At 37.1% G+C, this 21,354-nt stretch overlaps 1 protein-coding gene across 2 annotated transcripts in view; it reads left to right on the top strand.

The window, feature by feature from the left end:
* Positions 1-21,354, top strand: part of STYX (serine/threonine/tyrosine interacting protein) — a 47,684-nt gene that overhangs the window by 12,386 nt on the left and 13,944 nt on the right. The window contains exons 5-11 of one of the 2 annotated variants that reach the window (XM_002753911.6): positions 3,968-4,028; positions 4,397-4,433; positions 4,843-4,882; positions 4,976-5,026; positions 6,476-6,548; positions 13,209-13,302; positions 15,603-19,780. In XM_002753911.6, coding sequence (XP_002753957.1) covers positions 3,968-4,028; positions 4,397-4,433; positions 4,843-4,882; positions 4,976-5,026; positions 6,476-6,548; positions 13,209-13,302; positions 15,603-15,676 — 430 coding nt within the window. In that variant the 3' untranslated portion in view covers positions 15,677-19,780. Of the gene's footprint in view, positions 1-3,967; positions 4,029-4,396; positions 4,434-4,842; positions 4,883-4,975; positions 5,027-6,475; positions 6,549-13,208; positions 13,303-15,602; positions 19,781-21,354 lie in introns of those variants that run through there. The other variant, XM_035260546.3, reaches the window with a different exon arrangement.

Raw genomic sequence — 21,354 nt, forward strand, 5'->3', positions numbered from 1 at the left:
AGATGGGACTATAAACACGTGCCCCCACACCTGGTTGATTTTTGTATTTTTAGTAGAGATGGAGTTTCACCATATTGGTCAGACTGGTCTCGAACTTCTGACCTCGTGATCCACCCACCTTGGCCTCCGAACGTGCTGGGATTACAGGCGTGAGCCACCGTGCCAGCTTTTTTTTTTTTTTTTGACAGGATTTCTCTTCGTCGCCCAGGCTGGATTGCAGTGGTGTGATCTCTGTTCACTGTAGCCTTGACCTCCAAGGCTCAAGCAGTCTTCTCACCTCAGCCTCCCAAGTAGCTGGGACCACAGGTGCACACCACCAGACCTGGCTAATTTTTTTAAATTTTTTGTATAGATGGGGTTTTGCTATGTTGCCCAGGCTGGACTTGAACTCCTGAGCTCAAGCAATCTGCCCTCCTCAGCTTCCCAAAATGTTGGGATTACAGGCATGAGCCACTGCACCTGGCCATAAAGCACTTATTCTTATAAGTATTTTGGAAGGTACAGAATGACACCAGGAAGAAAAATACTTAAATCATCTCCAGTTCCACAATCTAGAGAAAACACTTTAGTTAACATTTGGCATATTTCCTTCTAAGTCTTTCTCTGTTGTGTATGTGTATTTCTGTATATACGCATAGAGTTATTTATTAAAGAAAATAGACTTGTATTTTATAATATCAAACTATATAAGTTGAAACGAATCTTAAGAAAAAAGTCAAAAAATCATACTATACATTTCTAGTTTGTACAGAATTTTTGTTTTAAATAACAGTATTGTTGGTGCAGGGTCTTTATCCTGATGGAAGAACCATTTCTTCTTAAACTTTTACAATACTAGCTTCTTAGAAATTGATAGTTCTACTAGTGATTCTTGACACTGAAAATGGTATGTGTTAACAATATTTTAATTTCATTCTGAGTTAACATTTTGTCCCTGAAGCATTGTTTTATATAACTGGAATACCCAATCACTTGAGGATACAGTCATTTTTGAAATTCTTGTGGGTTAAATATTGGATTTTCCTTAGATCCAGAGGTTCAGCTTCTCTTTTTGTTGTTGTTGTTGTTGTTTTGATACAGAATCTTGCTCTTTTACCCAGGCTGGATGGAGTGCAGTGGCCTGACCTCAGCTCACTGCAACCTCCGCTTCCTGGGTTTAAGCAATTCTCCTGCTCAGCCTCCCGAATAGCTGGGATTACAGGCATGTGCCACCATGCCTGGCTAATTTTTTTATTTTTAGTAGAGATGGGGTTTCACCTTGTTGGCCAGGCTGGTCTTGAACTTGTGACCTCAGGCGATCTGCCTGCCTTGGCCTCCCAAAGTGCTCACCTTACAAGCGTGAGCCACCACGTCCAACCTCTCAACTTCTCTATATTAAAGTCCTGAATTTTTTGAAGTTGTTACCACTTAAGTGATTGTTGAAGAACTGTAATTTTTAATGCAAAATTGTCCTTAACACATAACTTTGCTAATAACCTATAGTTGTATTAATAAACAGTGGTCTTAGGTTAGAAATGGAAGTTTTGTGTTTTTTTTTTGAGACGGAGTTTCTCGCTGTTGTTACCCAGACTGGAGTGCAATGGCATGATCTCAGCTCACCGCAACCTCCGCCTCCTGGGTTCAAGCAATTCTCCTGCCTCAGCCTCCTGAGTAGCTGGGACTACAGGTGCGCACCACCATGCCCAGCTAATTTTTTGTATTTTGAGTAGAGAAGGGGTTTCACCTTGTTGACCAGGATGGTCTCGATCTCTTGCCTTTGTGATCCACCTGCCTCGGCCTCCCAAAGTGCTGGGATTATAGGCATGAGTCACTGTGCCCAGCAGAAATGGAAGTTTTTTACAAAATAAAATAAGCTAGCAAATTAAAAATGCCTGATATTAAGTATTTTGTAAAGTATAAAATTCAGGACAGGTCCTCTCTCAGCTAGTTTTAGTTTAGTTTAGTTTTTTTTTTTGTTTTATGGAAGGTTAGTTCAAACAGTGAATGTTTGACTCATGGTTCCTTAGACCATGCCTTCTGTTTTTATTAGTTTCTTCTTTTTTTAGACTTTGGACTTCCTCTGAAATGTCCTCTGTAGGTTATGAGCAGGAGTCACAAGACCACTCAGAGAGTATTTTATAAAGATGGAGTGTCCCTTTGTTTGCTCAGGATGGTCTCGAATTCCTGGGTGCAAGTGATTCTCCCACCTTGGCCTCCCAAAATGTTGGGATTACAGGCATGAGCCACTCTGCCCAGCCTGATGGATTTTTTTAAAATAATAAAATATTAGAGATGTTAATATGGTGTTTCAGGTTTTATTATTTTATTTTATTTTATTTTATTTATTTATTTTTTTAACCTTCTACAACTTTCTTTTTTTTTTTTTTTTTTTTTTTTTAATTTTTTATTGGATTATAGGTTTTGGGGTACATGAGCAGAGCATGCAAGACAGTTGCGTAGGTACACACATGGCAGTGTGCTTTGCTTTTCTTCTCCCCTTCACCCACATTTGGCATTTCTCCCCAGGCTATCCCTCCCCACCTCCCCCTCCCACTGGCCCTCCCCTTTTCCCCCCAATAGACCCCAGTGTTTAGTACTCCCCTTTCTGTGTCCATGTGTTCTCATTTTTCATCACCCACCTATGAGTGAGAATATGCGGTGTTTCATTTTCTGTTCTTGTGTCAGTTTGCTGAGGATGATGTTTTCCAGATTCATCCATGTCCCTACAAACGACACAAACTCATCATTTCTGATTGCTGCATAATATTCCATGGTGTATATGTGCCACATTTTTCCAATCCAGTCTATCATCAATGGGCATTTGGGTTGATTCCAAGTCTTTGTTATTGTAAACAGTGCTGCAATGAACATTCGTGTACATGTGTCCTTATAGTAGAAGAACTTATAGCCTTTTGGATATATACCCAGTAATGGGATTGCTGGGTCAAATGGAATTTCTATTTCTAAGGCCTTGAGGAATCGCCACACTGACTTCCACAGTGGTTGAACTAATTTACACTCCCACCAACAGTGTAAAAGTGTTCCTTTTTCTCCACCTCCTCTCCAGCATCTGTTGTCTCCAGATTTTTTAATGATCGCCATTCTAACTGGCGTGAGATGGTATCTCAATGTGGTTTTGATTTGCATCTCTCTGATGACCAGTGACGATGAGCATTTTTTCATATGATTGTTGGCCTCATATATGTCTTCTTTCGTAAAGTGTCTGTTCATATCCTTTGCCCACTTTTGAATGGGCTTGTTTGTTTTTTTCCTGTAAATCCGTTTGAGTTCTTTGTAAATTCTGGATATCAGCCCTTTGTCAGATGGGTAAACTGCAAAAATTTTTTCCCATTCTGTTGGTTGCCGATCCACTCTAGTGACTATTTCTTTTGCCGTGCAGAAGCTGTGGAGTTTGATTAGGTCCCATTTGTCTATTTCGGCTTTTGTTGCCAATGCTTTTGGTGTTTTGTTCATGAAGTCCTTGCCTACTCCTATGTCCTGGATAGTTTTGCCTAGATTTCCTTCTAGGGTTTTTATCGTGCCAGGTCTTATGTTTAAGTCTTTAATCCATCTGGAGTTAATTTTAGTGTAAGGTGTCAGGAAGGGGTCCAGTTTCTGCTTTCTGCACGTGGCTAGCCAGTTTTCCCAACACCATTTGTTAAACAGGGCATCCTTTCCCCCTTGCTTGTTTTTGTCAGGTTTATCAAAGATTGTATAGTTGTAGATATGTTGTGTTGCCTCCGGTGCCTCTGTTTTGTTCCATTGGTCTATATCTCTGTTTTGGTACCAGTACCATGCTGTGTGTTTCAGGTTTTAAATGCCATGCCTTCAAGCAATATAAACTCTATCATGCAATTCTTGGCTATATGATACTTTGAAAGTTGTTTTGCATTCTTGTCATGGTTACCAAGAAATAATGGGTTACTTATTAGAAATACATTAACTGTTTTACTTAAAGTGTGCTTATCACAAAATACTCTATTTTCAGATATTTAGTCCTGGATATTGCAGATAATCCAGTTGAAAACATAATACGTTTTTTCCCTATGGTAGGTACCAATATTTTTAAAATATCATTTAAAATTTCTTTATGATTTGACCTCTTAATTGTGCTTCTGAAACTTACTACTTTTACTTTGCTGTGACTGAAAATTATGTGATTATGTTATAAAGAAAATGAGTAGAAACTTTTTTTATGATCTCCAAAAATTTGAGAAATCATATTTTGACTTTATTAGATTCAAATTAAGTTTTGGCTTCTGTAGTTTTTTTGGACTTGTTCTGTTTGTACCATTTTGTAAATTTGTGAATGAATATAATTTTTATACATATAAAGTAGGAGGAAATTGTTTTCAATAGGTTTTGTTATATGCGTTTATTTTGTGCTTACATGAATCCACATGTCTTTTGCCTCCAGACTAAGGAATTTATTGATGGGAGCTTACAAACAGGAGGTAAATAATGTTTCCTTTACTTAGCTAATGTTTATATTTAGATTATTTGTTAATTTTTCAGTTGGTATTTGTCTTAAATGCAGGATATGAAAGTTAGAATTATATGTAGTAGCTTACTCCCCAATTTGTATTTTCCCAGTTACTTGTTTCATTTGGATAGGTTTTCTAGAGTATTCCTGTAGATTGTCTTCAAATCTTCTGTGAGCTTTCAGTTTCTTTAATAAGATTCTGCTCTATTCTCTACATAGTTAATATTAAAAAATTGTCAATATTTGAAAATTAATATCCAAGTGGTTATTGTATATGATATAAAATATTTAAGGAAAGAGTTATTTTACTGTGGTTTCAACATATTTCAACTTCTGACTCAGGTGTTTTTCTGTTTGAATAACTAATTCATGTTTTTCAGGAAAAGTTCTTGTGCATGGAAATGCAGGGATCTCCAGGAGGTATGATGTTAGAAATAATCTTGCTTTCTGTAACATTTAATTACTGAGTTGTATTTTCTTTTTTTTTTCCTAAAATTGTTTTCCCCTCTTCAGTGCAGCCTTTGTTATTGCATACATTATGGAAACATTTGGAATGAAGTACAGGTAAGAAAATACCCTAAAACATAGCCACATTTAAATTCTCATTAAAATGAAGCTTAGTAGAAATGGTTTGCAAGTTTGAAGTTCCTATTCCCCTGATTATTTCTCATGTAGTTATGTTTGATTAGGCAAGCCCTTATTCCATGGTTAGTCTCAACCTAATTTTTCTATCTGTGTAGATATGCATAGGCTAATATGGAAGTCCTATGGAAAACTACTTACTTACCCAAAGGGAATTAGTTGGTCTGAGTATAAAAACTCCTGTACACAAATGTTAGTGCTTGCTTTATTTAAAAGGCTAATGTATTATGTTCTCCTTTAACAATAATTTGATGAAAAATTACCTAGGAATTGTTGGTAGCTTCTATCCACAATTCAGAGTAGTCTTTCTTATCAAAAATCGTCTTTTCCAAGCATTCTGTATAGATTTTTTAAAAGATAGGGGATGGTCATGAGCTTCTTGCCCCAAGACAAAGCAAAAGCCTCACCAGTGTACAGTATTTCCTTTCTCAGTTTGTCTTGTTTTTACAAGTTAGAAATCTTACAGTAATCATTGACACCTCTATTTCAGTCTCCTTTTGTATTTAAATTAGAATGGAAAACTTTGCTTAAAGATATCTATTCTTAAAGGAATATTATTTGAATACAAATCTTTGTCTATTTAATGGAAAAAAGATTAAACATGTATTGATGGACTTTATGTTTTATGTATTTTTATTTGAAATCTTGTCAGAACATTAATGTCGGAAATAACTTGCATTTATTGGGTCTCTGCTATGAGCTCATTACTGTTATAGGCACTTTTATCTCATTTAAGCCTCACAACAACAAAAGGAATCTAAGCTTCCTTAAACAGTGATAATATTTTGAGCTTGAACTTGTATATGCACAAAATGCTTACATTTTATTGATTTTTAGAGATAGGATCTTCCTCTGTTTCTCAGGCTGGAAAGTAGTAGCACAGTCATAGCTCACTGTAGCCTCAGACTCCAGGGCTCAAGCAGTCCTCCCATCTCAGCCTCGCAAGAAGCTGGGACTATGCCACACCGCCATGCCTAGCTAATTTTTAGGGGTTTGTTTTTTTTTGCAGAGATGGGGTCTGGCTACATTGCCCGGGCTGGTCTGAAAGTCCTGGCTTCAAGCAATCTTCCTTTGTTGACTTCCCAAAGGATTGAGGTTACAGGCATGAGCCACTGTACCTGGCCACTACACACTTATCTCCTATGCATAGTAGTTCCTCAAGACAGGTATTATTATAGTCTTCATTTTATCAATGGACAAAATAGGGCATAGAGAAGTTGAACAAGCTGATATATGCATATAGCTGGTGAGCAAGGAAATTGCGATGCTTTTTCCGTTACAACTCATTACCCCTCTCTATTGTTAAGTTGTATGATTATGTTTAATTCATTAAATAATGCTATCACATTAATTTTGTTTGTTTGTTTTCAGAGATGCTTTTGCTTATGTTCAAGAAAGAAGATTTTGTATTAATCCTAACGCTGGATTTGTCCATCAACTTCAGGTAACTTCTCTTTTCTTCCTTTTTAAGGTGGTCAGAAAGTAAGATATAAAATCTTTTGCACATAAAATTTAGGTGTACAATTTACTTTGTAAATACTTAAAATTGCTATAATCTGACTACTTTGATTCTTTATTCAAGTATATATCTCTATTTAGAAGTATTTTCGTGGCTGGGTGTGGTGGCTAAGACATTTGGATCACTTGAAGTCAGAAATAGGAGATCAGCCTGGGCAGCAAAGCAAAACCCAATCTCTAAAAAATAAAAAACTGAAAAAAATTGGCCAGTCATGGCAGTGCGTGGCTGTGGTCTCAGCTACTCAGGAGCCTAAGGTGGAAGGGTCCTTGAGCCTAGGAGTTTGAGGCTATAGTGAGCAGTGATTGTGCCACTGCACTCTAATCTGGGACGCAGAGTGAGACCCTGGTCCAAAAAAATTAAAAAAATTTTTTCTTAAAAAGCTGGCATTACCAAGAAAAAAGGGTTAAAGACACATTATCAAAACTTAGGTAAAATAATTTGTGTTAGAAATGTCTTTTTTTTTCTTTATTTTGATCACAGAGCATAAGAGAGTTTTGATTCTAAGTATACTAACTATAACAGCTTTTTCTATTCTATGTTTATCTTTTCCATGTTGTTTCATATTTTGTTGATGTCTGGCAGATGCACTGAAAGACAATAAACCTGTGAATTAGTCTGATTAGACCAGGTTATTCAGTTTATTCCAAGAGGCAAAATCATAGGCTACAGAATGTGCTCTGGCTAATTATATCCAATTATGCAGGAATAAAGCTCATGTTTCGATATCAAGAATATTTATTTAAAAATATATTTTTGTAGTTACCAAGTTTTAAAATTCATTTTAATGTTTAATTTACTTTTCATTTTTACTACATTCAGAAGAGAAACAGTGGCATCTGTGGTGAGCCTGTTCATGTAAAATGGTTGTCTTCTAAGTTTCTTTGCCTTTTACCACGTTGTATAAAACATTCTTTATTTATTTTTATTTAAAAAAAATTTTTTTTAAGGTTTTCTTTTTTGTGGGTACATAGTAGGTTATATAGTCATGGGTACATTAGATATTTTGATACAGGCATGCAATGTGTAATAATCATCATGGAAAAACAAAATACCCATTCCTTCAATCCTTTATCCTTTATATTACAAACAATCCATTTATACTCTTACTTATTTTTAAATGTGTACAAACATTCTCTTTTAAAATTAATTTTTGTATTTCAAAGAGAAGTATATGCATATGTTTAAGAAAATTGGCCTGGCGCAGTGGCTCGTGCCTATAATCCAAGCACTTTGGGAAGCCAAAGTAGGTGGATCACCTGAGGTCAGGAGTTTCAGACCAGCCTGGCCAGCATGGTGAAAACCCATTTCTGCTAAAAATATAAAAAATTAGCCCGGCTTGGAGATGCATGCCTGTAATCCCAGCTACTTGAGAGGCTAAGGCAGGAGAATCACTTGAACCCAGAGGGTGGGGATTGCAGTGATCAGAGGTCAGGCCACTGCACTCCAGCCTGGGTGAAAGAGCAAGACTCTGCCTCAAAAAAAAAAATTAGAAGTTGAGCAGTACCTAAAGAGAATACAGTGTAAGGTAAGTCTCCTTAATAGTATGTCTTGAAGATTATCTTATAACAGCAGAAATAACTCTGCCTTCGTAATATTTTAATTACAGATCTCACAATTTTATGAGTGGTTTCTTATTTAAGGACCTTTCAATTATTTCTAGTCTTTCATGATTATAAAGAATATTGGAAAGATCCTGATAGGTACATCTTTGTATACCTGTGTGAATATATACCTGTAAGGTAATTGAAATGGAATTGCTAGGTTCCATCCAGTGCATTTGAAATTTGATAGATGTGAAATAATGTAAACTTATACCACCAGGAAACAAGGAGTGCCTATTTCTTCCTACCCTAATTAACAACAGTGGCCAAAAGTGGTTTTGTTTTGTTTTTTTCTGAGATGGAGTCTTGCTCTGTCACTCAGTCTGGAGTACAATGGCGCCATCTCCGCCCACCACAGCCTCCACCTCCCAGGTTCAAGCAATTCTGCCTCAGCCTCCCAAGTAGCTGGGATTACAGCTGTGCACCACCATGCCTGACTAATTCTTGTATTTTTAGTAAAGATGGGATTTCACCATGTTTGCCAGGCTGATCTGGAACTCCTGACCTCAGGTGATTCACCCTCCTTGGCCTCCCCAAGTGCTGGAATTATAGGTATGAGTCACCACTCCTAGCCCAAAAATGTTTTATCAGATTTTTTTTATCATTGCTCTTATGGCAGTAAAATTGGCAATTCCTTAAGGCTTTAATTTGCTTCCCATTGATTTAGTTTCCCATGTTTGGGTTATTTGTAATTATTTTTCTGTGAATCATTTGTTGGTGTTCCTCTCACTCTTACAAAAGAGTTTGTAAGAGCTCTTTTTATGTTATAGAAATCTATTTATAGCCTCCCGATTTGAAATATCATTTTTATTTTATACCAAATTCTGATACGTACTTTAGAGTTTTGAAGTTTTCTCTATCTCCCTCCCTCCCTCCTTCCCTTCCTTCTTTCCCTCCTTCCCTCCCTCCCTCCCTCCTTCCCTTTCTTCTTTCCCTCCTTCCCTCCCTCCCTCCCTCCCTCCCTCCCTCCTTCTTTTCTTTCTTTTCTTTCTTTCTCTGAGCCAGGCTGGAGTGGAGTGCAGTGGCACGATCTTGGCTCACTTCAAATGAACATCCATCTCCTGTGCCCAGGCAATTCTCCTGCCTCGGCCTCCTGAGTAACTGGAATTATAGGCACATATCATCCTGTCCAGCTAATTTTTGTATTTTTAGTAGAGACGGGGTTTCACCATGTTGGCCAGGCTGGTCTTGAACTCCTGAGCTCAGGTGATTTGCCCATCTTGGCCTCCCAAAGTGATGAGATTACGGATGTGAGCCACTGCACCAGCCAAGTACAATATTAATGTAGATAAAATATGAAGTTTATTATTTCATATAAGAATATTATAAGTTTGTTTTTTCTTGTATCTGTCTGTTGCCCTTATAGTTGAATGACAGTGGCTAGATATAATTTTTTTTTTTTTTTGAGACAGAGTTTCACTCTTGTTGCCCAGGCTAGAGTGCAGTGGTATGATCTCAGCTCACTACAACCTCTGCCTCCTGGGCTCAAGTGATCCTCCTGTCTCAGCCTCCTGGGTAGCTGGGATTACAGGCATGTGCCACCACACCCAGCTAATTTTGTATTTTTAGTAGAGACGGGGTTTCACCATGTTGGTCAGGCTGGTCTCGAACTCCCAACCTCAGGTGATCCTCCTGGCCAAGCTTCCCAAAGTGTTGGGATTCAGGTGTGAGCCACTGCACCCAGCCTAAGTGCTGTTTTAGAGAAATTTTTGAAGACAGACCAATTTTAAAATTATCCCCTTAGATGAATTGATTTGTGTCAGGAGAAGGGTTGTCTAGATCAGCGTTCCCCAACTTTTTTGGCACCAAGGACCAGTTTCATGGAAGACAGTTTTTCTGTGGATGGGGCTGCAGGGGAGATGGTTTCAGGACAAAACTGTTCTACCTCAGACCATCAGGCATTGGTTAAGGAGCGTGCAACCTAGATTCCTCGCATGAGCAGTTTACCATAGTGTTTGCACTCCTATGAGAATCTAATGCTGCTGCTGCTGTGACAGGAGGTGGAGCTCAGGTCCACCTCCTGCTGTGTGGCCCGTTCGTGACAGGAGATGGACCAATTGCACTCTGCAGTCCGGGAGTTGGGGACCCCTGGTCTGGATGACCATAAGATGCCTTATCAAGGTGTATCCTGATTTTTTTTGTGTATTGGTTTTTTGAGAAGGGTCATGCACTGTCACCCAGCTACAGTGCAGTGACACGATCATGGTTCACTGTAGCCTTGACCTGGGCTCAAGCGATCCTCCCACCCTAGCCTCCTGAGTAGCTGCGACCACGGGTGCACACCACCACACCTTGCTAAATATTTTGTTTGTTTTATTTTATTTTGTTTTGAGACAGAGCCTTATTCTGTCACCCAGCTTGGGATGCAATGGCACAATCTTGTCTCACTGCAACCTCTGCCTCCTGAGTTCAAGCGATTCTCCTGCCTCAGCCTCCTAAGTGGCTGGGATTACAGGTGCCCACCACCACGCCTGGCTAATTTTTGTATTTTTAGTAGAGAGAGGGTTTCGCCATGTTGGCCAGGCTGGTTTCCAACTCCTGAACTCAGGTGATCTGCCCACGTTGGCCTCCCAAAGTGCTGGGATTACAGGCATGAGTCACACACCTGGCTAAGTTTTAAAAACTATTTTTGGTAGAGAGAGATGAAGTTTCGCCATATTGCCCAGACTGGTCTCAAACTTCTGAGCTCAAGCGATCCTCCCACGTTGGCCTCACAAAGTGCTGGGATTACAGGCATGAGCCACTATACCTTGCCAAGATGTATCTTGTTATTGGCTCTAAATCAGTTTTTTCTGAGTCACAGTATGCCCTTACCACTTGCAATTCAAGACTACTTTTATTTCAGGATATTTGTTTTCTGTTGTGTATTCACCCTTTTGGTTGTTCTGTTTCTTTTTCTTTTTCTCTTTAGTATACCTATCACCCTGGTAGAGTTTTTATGTTAATTCTCTTTTTTCTTTGATACCTGCCATTTTGCCTGTAATTATTTTCAACTTTTTTTTCCCATTGATTTTTCTCGAGTTTGTTTTCCATATCCCATGCTGCATTGTCTCATATATTTATTTGGCGTTGTTTTAGGCACTGACAGTAAAGCAGAGAACAAAACAGACAAAAATCATTAACCTCATGAAACTTATTTAGTGGGAGAATCAAACAACAGACAAAATAATAGTAGGTCGGAAGTAATGAATCCAAGAAAAATAAGGCCATGTAAGGAGGGCAGGATAAGAACTACATTTTTAGAAGGGTTGTCAGAAATGGGCTTACTGAGGAAATGATATTTGAGCAAAGACCGGAAGAAATGCACATATTTAGGGGAAAGCATTCGAAGTAGAGGAATAGTGTAAGTGGCTTGAGGTGGGAGCGTAGTTCCCATAGGGATACTCATTTCATCATAGGGGCTCTACTTATGGCTTGATCCCAACCTAATCACCTGCCAAAGTCCCCATGTTAAGGATTTGGATTTTAACATATGAATTTTGAGGGAATGTAAACCTTCTGTCTCATAACTGTCATATTTTCGGTGATTAATTTTTTCATAGTTTTCATCTGCTTCATGATACTAGTTTTATGGCATTTTTAAAATGACATTTGGTTATACTGTTGCTTTTCTTTTATTCCTTGCAAAATCTTTGATTAAGACCTACACTGGTTCCTTTTTGATTACTGGTCATCTTTGAACTGGAGGTATTCATCTTAGATCAGCTATTTTTTTTTTTTTTTACCCAAGAATAAAATTGTGGGAAAGGGGCCAGAGGAGTGGTTGGGAAGGCAGACGGCCAGCTTGAATTTTCCCAGGTTCCTTTGGTGGCATGACCCAGTGAGTAAGAAACAGAGCTCCTTATATCACAGCTTTATTTTGTTTAATTGATAAACACTGATGCATGTGAGAATCACCAGGGGAATCCTTAGCCATGCCAGTGCAATGAGACTCTGTGAGGGTGGGACCTGGGTTTATAGACCTTAAAGTGCCTCAGGTGAGTCTCATGACTAGCCAGGCTTGAATTGCTGATTTAGCCTTGACTTTTAGATATCCAAGATCAACTGATGTTTGGCTACATGCAACCAAATTTCTCCTCCACCTTACCACACTTAGAGTCTGCTGCTTGCAAAAAATGGCAGGTGTAAGTGTTCACATTTTCCTTAATACGTCCCACCTTATCCCATAGGCCACTCCTACTTCCTGACTTTGTCATACCATGCAAGGGCTTGTTGGTCTTTAAGTCTGTCACCTTTTTTAGTGAGCTATGAACTGTACCTATTCTGGCCCACAGATGCAGGCATCTGCTGTACCTAGCTTAGTATGGTTCTGTTTTTTTTTGAAAATTTTATTGTGGAATTATAGTACACATATAGAAAATGCATAAAATGTAAATAAGCATCCATGTAGCTATTGACCAAGTCCAGAAACAGAATGTTTACCAGGACCCCAAAAGCTTTTTTTCTGACCCTTTTCAAGCACAAATCTCTTTCTCCTTCTGTAAAGGTAACCACTGCCCTGACCTAGCTGGTGATCAATTCCTTTTCTCCTCATTATTCTCATTTTCAGAGTAATGGTGTTTTTCCTAGTTTCATCAAGTGTTTTCTTTGTTTTCAGAAAAGAGAGAAACAAAAATGCCTTTTATTCTTCTGTCTATAACTAGAAGCAGAGGACTATTGGGATTGCCAATTTAGGTTTTTGGTGTTTTTTTGAGGGGGCTTTTTTTAAACAGATGAAGTCAGAGGTCATTATGGCTAATGCCATACTGACTGGCAGTTCAATGTGCAGTACCCTAGTGCAGACTATTAGCCTGACTTGATTTGTAGTAATCAGTAGTTCTGAATTTATGAGATGGAATTTTAAACTTCCATTTCTCTTCAAACAATATGGCACCAAATTTTTCAGTTTAGATGAAAAATACCAACAGTGTATACATTAATCACTATTTTGGGTCTCCAAGAATATAAATGTATTATCAGGTTAATTAATATTTTTGTTTTTTAGGAATATGAAGCCATCTACCTAGCAAAATTAACAATACAGGTGATGTCACCACTCCAGATAGAAAGGTCATTATCTGTTCATTCTGGTACCACAGGTAGGGATTTTTTTCTTTTTTGGAGAAATTTGAAAAGAAAGATAATGAAAGATGGAGAACTTGCTACAAGTTACACTGAACAATTTAAATTATTTAGAAAACTTGTAAAGTGATTTAAGATTATTTCAAAATGATTCATTTTATAACAAATCTGTATTAAAATAAGCTTAAGTTTCTTTAGTAGTACATCCATGATGTAAAGATTAAAATAAGAAGAATATTGGGGGGCTGAGGCGGGTGGATTGCCTGAGCTCGGGGGTTTGAGACCAGCCTGGGCAACATGGGTGAAGCCCGTCTCTACTAAAATACAAAAAATTAGCCAGGTGTGGTGGCATGCGCCTGTAATCTCAACTGCTTGGGAGGCTGAAGCAGGAGAATTGCTAGAACCAGGGAGGCAGAGGTTGCAGTGAGCCAAGATCACATCACTGCATTCCAGCCTAGGCGGCTTACGTGATCTTATTAAAAGTAAAAGGTGGTTAATACAGCATGTAGGGTGGCTGATGTGAGCTGTTTTTCTCTTGCCATCAATATTTCCATCCTTTCTTCCCTCTATTGCTATTTCAGAAGTACCCTAAGCCCCTTATTTTCAAAGTTAATTCAAGCATGCTGTCAAAAATCTTCCTTTCCCAAGACCTTGCTACTGATGTTTATCACCTTTGTTTCTCCCCTACCAAAGCATACAAGTCATTTTTAATTTATTTCCAGTTTTTCTACCCCACAGTTGATTTCAACCTTTGAGCCAAGTTATATAAGGTAGTAAGAACAACTTATTTACCTAGTTAGCGCTGACCTGGAAATTGAGGACAGGTGATCTGATCCACAAATATAGAACTTTTTGTACCCTACTGCACTGCCTACAGTGAGTAATACGACTGTATATTCACCCCCAAGGTTCAGATTCCTAATTATCCTTGACTTTTTTTCTCTCCTTTGCCACATCTAATTAATAATTGCTTTCCACATCCTATAGGGTCTGTTTTGTTAGTATTGTTAATATTCCTTTCTTTTTTTAAGTGTCCTCAATCTAGTTCAGGTCTGAATTTGCCTCCTGTCCAGACTCTTGTTATATGATCTGTTCCGTACATTGTGGCCAGACTTATTTCCATGAAAGATATTTCTGATAATAATATATTTCCTTTGCCAAAGCCTCCTTTGGCTTCATTCCTGCAAAAGTTTATAGAATGCCATATGTAGTAAAGGCCCTTCTGATTTTTCAGTTTCTTTCTCTCATTGTTCCTCTTTATATCAGCATTTCAGAAAACAACTACTGATGGTTTCCTTTGTGTGTCTTTTCCCCACCTAAAACGCATCACATTTAGTCTCCCTATTCTTGGTTCATATGTCATTTCCTCAGAAAGATATGATGATTAATGCACTCTTCCTCCCTAGTCATTTGGAGTTCCGGCAGAAGCACAGCACTTCATCTGATCCTTAATCACAGTATATGGATTTAGCCTAAGGGTTAGGATATTTTACCTCATTCAATTGTATTGATACTATGTTTTTGTTTATTTTATAAATTTTGTAGTGAAACATTAACCTCATTTTAGAATCTGTCCTCTGAATTAACATTATTACCATGATGTAACAGTCATGTAGAGCGTAAGTTTAAGATTGTGCCATTGTTAGGCAAAAGACACAGCACATCCTCTGAGGTTTAACTGTTCCCTAAAGGTTTCCTTTATTGAGATTCCAATTTCTTGCTTACAACTTTTGGTGATATAGAGATAGCTTTGATTCTATGTGGGAGATTTCTGTACTAACAGATGCTGATGTGAAGAATAGATAAAAGAAAATCTCTTTATATACTACATGCCTTCCTTTCTCCCAACCTAGACTTCCATAGCTTCAGTGGAAAAATATTTTCAGCTGCTCTTCATAACAGCCTCTGTGAAAGCAAAAAGATTATCTACAAAAAAATTATACAAATACAAGACTAATTTCCTAAATTTTATGCCCGACACGTTTATGATGCCTAAAAATTAACTTGATAACTAAACATTTATGTATTATCTCTTTAAAAGTTCTGTTTTCACACTATTTCAAAAATTATTGTTTATTTTCTATGCGATAACTAAGACATACTTAATATTTGAGAAGGCAAATATATCTTGTCATGAAAATTAAAAAGTTATAGTATTTAAGTAATTTATAACAAAGGAAATTACTAAATTTTGCTATTAATTCAGTTGTAAAATTTTCATAGTGTATACACAGTCACTTAATGAAAAAAATTTACTGTAGTATTTTAACATGAATTTATTTTAGTGCCCTTTTTATCTTTATGCAATAACTTTTAGGCAGTTTGAAGAGAACACATGAAGAAGAGGATGATTTTGGAAACATGCAAGTGGCTACTGCACAGAATGGCTGATTGAAGAGCAACATTATAGAGAGTGAATTTCTTTTTGGGAAGGAGAAAATACAAGAGACAATTATAATGTAAAATGGTAAAAACCTAAGTTTTTTTTGAATTACATGTTGCTTCCAGACATACTTCTCTGGAACTTGTTGAGCAACATTTTAAGATGTTAGAATTCTGCAATAGATGGCACTGATGGTTTTACTCCTTTTTAAAAAAAAAAAAAAAAAAAAAAAGAAAGAAAGAAAGAAACACTTTACAAGTTTTATTATAAACCAAGAATTTTGGACTTGCAAAGAGGTATTATTGCAATAATGCACTTTTCATACTTGAAATTTATTTGTATGATATAGTTATTACTTTAAACAAAATGCAAGTTGGGGGGATTGTTTATGAAGTTTGGGTAATTTATAACAAAAGAATTTGCTAAGATTTGCTAAAAATTCATTTTTCTGTTCTATAACATTTTTAACATAATTTTACGCTTCAATTTTATGATGGGGCTTCTTACAGAAACATTAACAAAATGCAGGAATCTGCCACATTTCTTTTTTAGTATGACTTAATAGCTTATTTTATTTTTTATACTTCTTGTTCCCTTATTAATAATCTTTAAATCATGACCCTAATCAGCTATCCTTACTTTAACATGATCTAATTATTGCTTCCTTTCCTATTAGTTTCCTAAATTGTTTATTCTACATAAAAAAAAAAAACTACAGTCTCAACGATAAAAGGAAGATGTTTTGCTTTATAGTACCACGTGCTTAAAAACAAGAATAGTGTTAGATTTTCAAGTGACTCTCCTTTTTGCTTTTTTTTTTTTGGTGTAAAAGACATATGTTGTATTTGTTCTTTTCAGAGTTGTCCAGCCCTTTTTCCCTTTGTCCAAAATGATTCTAAATAGAATCTAATAAACCAATGTAGCACTATTTTTTTCTAAAAGAAGCCCAAAAAAAGAAAAGTGCCTTGCATCATTAAAAAAATAAAATAAAATCCTCATGACCTCTAAATTAGTATGTAGAACAGTGAAAAATTCTTAACATTTTTCTGTGATTTCTTTTCTCTGTTTTTTTTTTTTTTTTTTTTTTTTGAAACAGTCTTGCTCTGTTGCCAGGCTGAGTACATGATCTCAGCTCACCACATCTTCCACCCCCCAGGTTCAAGCGATTCTCCTGCCTCAGTGTCCCTAGTAGCTGGGACTACAGGCACGCACCACCACGCCGGGTTACAGCTAATTTTTGTATTTTTAGTAGAGATGAGGTTTCATCATGTTGGCCAAGATGTTCTCGATCTCTTGACCTTGTGATCTGCCCTCCTCGGCCTCCCAAAGTGTTGGAATTACAGGGGTGAGCCACGGTACCCGGCTTTTTCTTTTTAAACTATAAATTACTTTAAACTGAAAGTATGAGGCTGGAAGAAACAATAGTAAATTATTTGGAATATGGAATGTTTACTCTTTTATGTTGTCTTAATGATTCTGTGAAATTGTTCTGGCTCATACAGAAGCTTTTCTTTGGGGAAGGTGATTTGTGGGAGATTAGTGTACTTTTAATTAGCATTTTAATCCATTCTTTACACTCAGTCCAGGTCTGCCCCATAATTTGCTTTCCAAGTCACTTTATAGATTTTTGACTCTCCATGTTTTAGTTTGTGTGTATAAAAATTGTTCTAAGAAAACATTTTTGCTATTTTAAGTATGTAAGGGAAGAAAGGAGTGTTTTTAACTTTTTATAGTTGATTTTTGGGTAGCACAAACAAAACTCCTTTGTGTCTAACTTTTCTCAATCCTCTTTTGAGGTGCTTTACTAATGGGAATGATTTCTCTTTGTTCCCTTGGTACCAAGAGGTACTATGCAAAGTAACCTATTAACACCAAGTTACTTGCTTTCCTTTCCTCCCTATGATGTGATAATATAGTAAAAGCTTTCTTATCCAGCATAGTGGGAAGAGTGGAGATTAATTAAAATTGTTGTTAATTAAGAGTTAATTCCTATTACCCAGGTGATGTTCCTCTTCTGATTTCCCTCCCCTTCCCTTCTCCTATCTTACCACCCTGAAAACAGCATATTTTTAATCCTGTTGTCGTCCAGTGTTCTGCTTTGTGATTAGGTCCTTTGGTGTACAATGGTCTAGTGGAGTCACAATTTGCATTGGATGTTCTAAAATTCCAGTTGATAAAGTTCCAGATAACACAGCTTTCCTGTATATAGATCACTATTGGGCAGTCAGCAAAGATCTCTTACAGTGTAATAACAATCTCTGATGCTTCATTTACAGAAACTCTGCTTAAAAGAATCTTCATAATAGTTTAGATTTTAAAAACTTGTTTCATAAATATACATATATCCTCTCTAGTAGTCTGGCCAAAAGAAAAGATTTTGTTATTGATAATTTGTAGCTGGTAATTTTCCACTTTTTCTATCCACTGTTATTTTTATGTTGTCACTGAAGTGCCTGCCCAGCACTGTATATTATAGTCTCTCACAAACACTGGGAAAACGGACTGTCATCATCTTGAGTACAATATTATCATTTGAGACGGAGTCTCGCTCTGTTGCCCACGCTGGTGTACTGTGGTGCAATCTTGGCTCACTGCAACCTCCACCTCTGAGGTTCAAGTGATTCTCCTGCCTCAACCTCCCAAGTAGCTGGGATTATAGTTCATGCCACCCTGTCCGGCTAATTTTTGTATTTTCAGTAGAGACGGGGTTTCACCATGTTGGCCAGGCTGGTCTTGAACTCCTGATTTCAAGTGATCCGCCCATCTCAGCCTCCCAGAGTGCACAGGCGTAAGCCCCTGTGCCAGCCAAATACATTATTAATGTAGATAAAATATGAAGTTTATTCTTTCATATAAGAACATTACAAGTTTGTTTTTTCTTGGATCTGTCTGTCTATCTAATGTTCAAGTAGTTCTGGTAGCTCTTCCTATTCTTTATTCTATTTGATTCCATTTCTGTGATTTCTTTATTACCAGTGATGTTTTCTGTTAGTTAACTATGATAGATTTAACCAATCATGATTTATTTTCTAGGGTATTTAAATAATATATGAGTGACCACCCAATTCCAACAGTAAAACTGTAATCTGGGCACATAATTTATAGTGAAATTACATCAAAACAGGGAAATGTATTACTGTCCATGTTAAAAATATAAAACTTGAATATTGAAAATATTTAAACTTGGAATGGCAGTATTCTAATTTCAGTTTAGTTGGTTCATGTTAATTTCTTACCTATTAGATGTTTAAACAGCAGTGACCTTTGTTTACTTGTATCTACTCTTTGGTGGAAATGTTAAACTGTGATAGCTTTTGCTACCAACTCAACCACTTAACTGCTTCATCTGAGTTTAGAAGTAAAGTCAGAAAATGTTAAGCATGTCCGTAATAAGAAAATATAAGGTTTCTAATTATCTTATTAATATAGTAATTCAAGTGAATTAGGAATATTTAACTGCAATCTTGAATTATAAAGTTGAGATACACATATCAAGATCTCAACTTGATGTAAAGTAAATGAGCAGTTACCTGGCGGATTTTTTTTTTTTTAAATAACTGGTTGAATCCATAATCCCATAACAAACATAGCTTCACCTCAGTATTTTCTTTCCTTCTTCATTCACCAGTACTCCAATAAGGGAATGCTAGAAAATAGCTGATAAGTACTGAAAGACCGTTTGTGAAAAAATTGATTAGAAAAGTAAGTTTCTAGGGTCTCTGAATGCTGGATTTTTTTTTTTTTTTTCCCATCTGTGGCAGCTAAAACAAAAATCACTCAAAATATTCAGGTTTACATGTTAGCTCTCTCTCATAGGGAGTTGCCATACCTCACAGTTCAAAGTGTATTCTCTAAATCAGTAACATAATACTGACATGTAATTGCAATTTACTATGCAGCAAAAATGATTCAAGAAGAAAAATAACCTACAGTGTCTATATACCTTTGTGTATACAATTGCTTAAGTTACTCTGCTTTAACATTTGTACTTGGATAAAATGCTTATGTCTGTATAGGAATGTCACAGTGCAAGATGCTGCTAGCCCAGGCACAAAGTATTAAAATTATTTTGTGAAGATTGGTGGTTGTATTAAAACTGCTGTGCCATTATACCTCCAGAATATTGCAAAGCTCATTCATACTGCTGCTTATACCTCAAAACTTCTTTAGATTGTTATCTATGGGTAAAAGTAACCCAATTTTGTTCATGTGAATTAGGAGTGAATGAACATTGAATGCTGAGAAGCACTTACGAGTATCCTCTAAAAAACTGGTTGCACACAAGAAAAATTATGGTCTGTAGTCCAGACAAGCCTCAAATTCCAACTCAGGTTTATTTTTAAGGATTAGTTGAGCCAAGTTTGGAGTTGGAAGTGAGAGAATTCGTGTTTAAAGGAAAGGGTAGGTCATCCATAGAACAGCTTTCAGTCATTAGAAAAAAAATAGTTCCTGCTTTTATAGTACCTTCTTTTCCCTCATTAGGCCTACCTGCATACTGTGCTTCATAAATCTAAGATCCTCTTAGAACTATACCATTATTTTAGGCACCACTAAAATAATTACATTTAGGGAATGTATTGCTAACAAAACTATGACAAACCATTGATAATGTATCCAGATTTCAGAGAGAAAACAATGCATCTTAGCTGATGAAAAAACAAAAATATAAAAAACATGGGACACAGTAAAAGTGACAACTACCCCTTCATTGTATCTTTTCATAAGCAAATAGTGCTCAAAAATACGAACAGCCAGACACGGTGGGACACACATGTAATCCCAGATACTCTAGAGACTGAGGCAGATCACTTGAGCCCAGGAGTTTGAGACTAGTTTGAGCAATAGTGAGACCCCACCTCTACAGAAAAATTTAAAGCCAGATGTGATGGCACACACCTGTAGTACCAGCTACTGGAGAGGCTGAGTCAGGATGGATGGCTTGAGCCCAAGAATTGGAGGATGCAGTGAGATGATCACACCACTGGATTACAACCTGAGTGATGGAGTGGGATACTGTCTCTTATAAAAATGTGGGCCAGGTGCAGTGGCTCACACCTGTCATCCTAGCACTTTGGGAGGCTGAGGTGGGAGGATCACTTGAGCCCAGGAGTTTGAGACTAGCCTGGGCAACACAGACACCATCTCTACAAAAAAAATTAAATTAGCTGGGTATGGTGGCATATACCTGTAGTCCCAGCTACTTGGGAGGCTGAAGTAGAAGGATCACTTGAGCCCAGGAGATTGTGGTGGCAGTGGGTGGTGATTATGCCCCTAAACTCCAGCCTGGGCAACAGAGTGAGACCTTGTCTCAAAGAATTTTTTAAAAAAAGAGGCTACTGTGGGTACACTGCCTGTGGGGTAGTCCTGCTCCACAAGGAACAGTTAAGTATAAGAAGTGTTTTATATAGCATTTTTTCATATTTACATTTACTCACCATATGGCTTCAAAAATTATAAACATGCTCAACTAAAACTACAGATCACCATTGTCCTCAATGACAAGTTTTGTATGGTGTACCTTACCTGTAATTCTATTTCCTATGGGAGGATTTAAGAGATGACCTTAGGAACACTGCTTAAAGGGATTTACTTAAGTGCCAACCTTGTGAACGATTTTACCTCAAATTGTTCAGTGGTAAGAAAAGTAATCAAGCATTTAATTTTGCCTTTTACTAGGCTAATGTTT

The sequence above is a fragment of the Callithrix jacchus genome, chromosome 8, assembly GCF_049354715.1.
Source record: "Callithrix jacchus isolate 240 chromosome 8, calJac240_pri, whole genome shotgun sequence".
Taxonomy (NCBI): domain Eukaryota; kingdom Metazoa; phylum Chordata; class Mammalia; order Primates; family Cebidae; genus Callithrix; species Callithrix jacchus.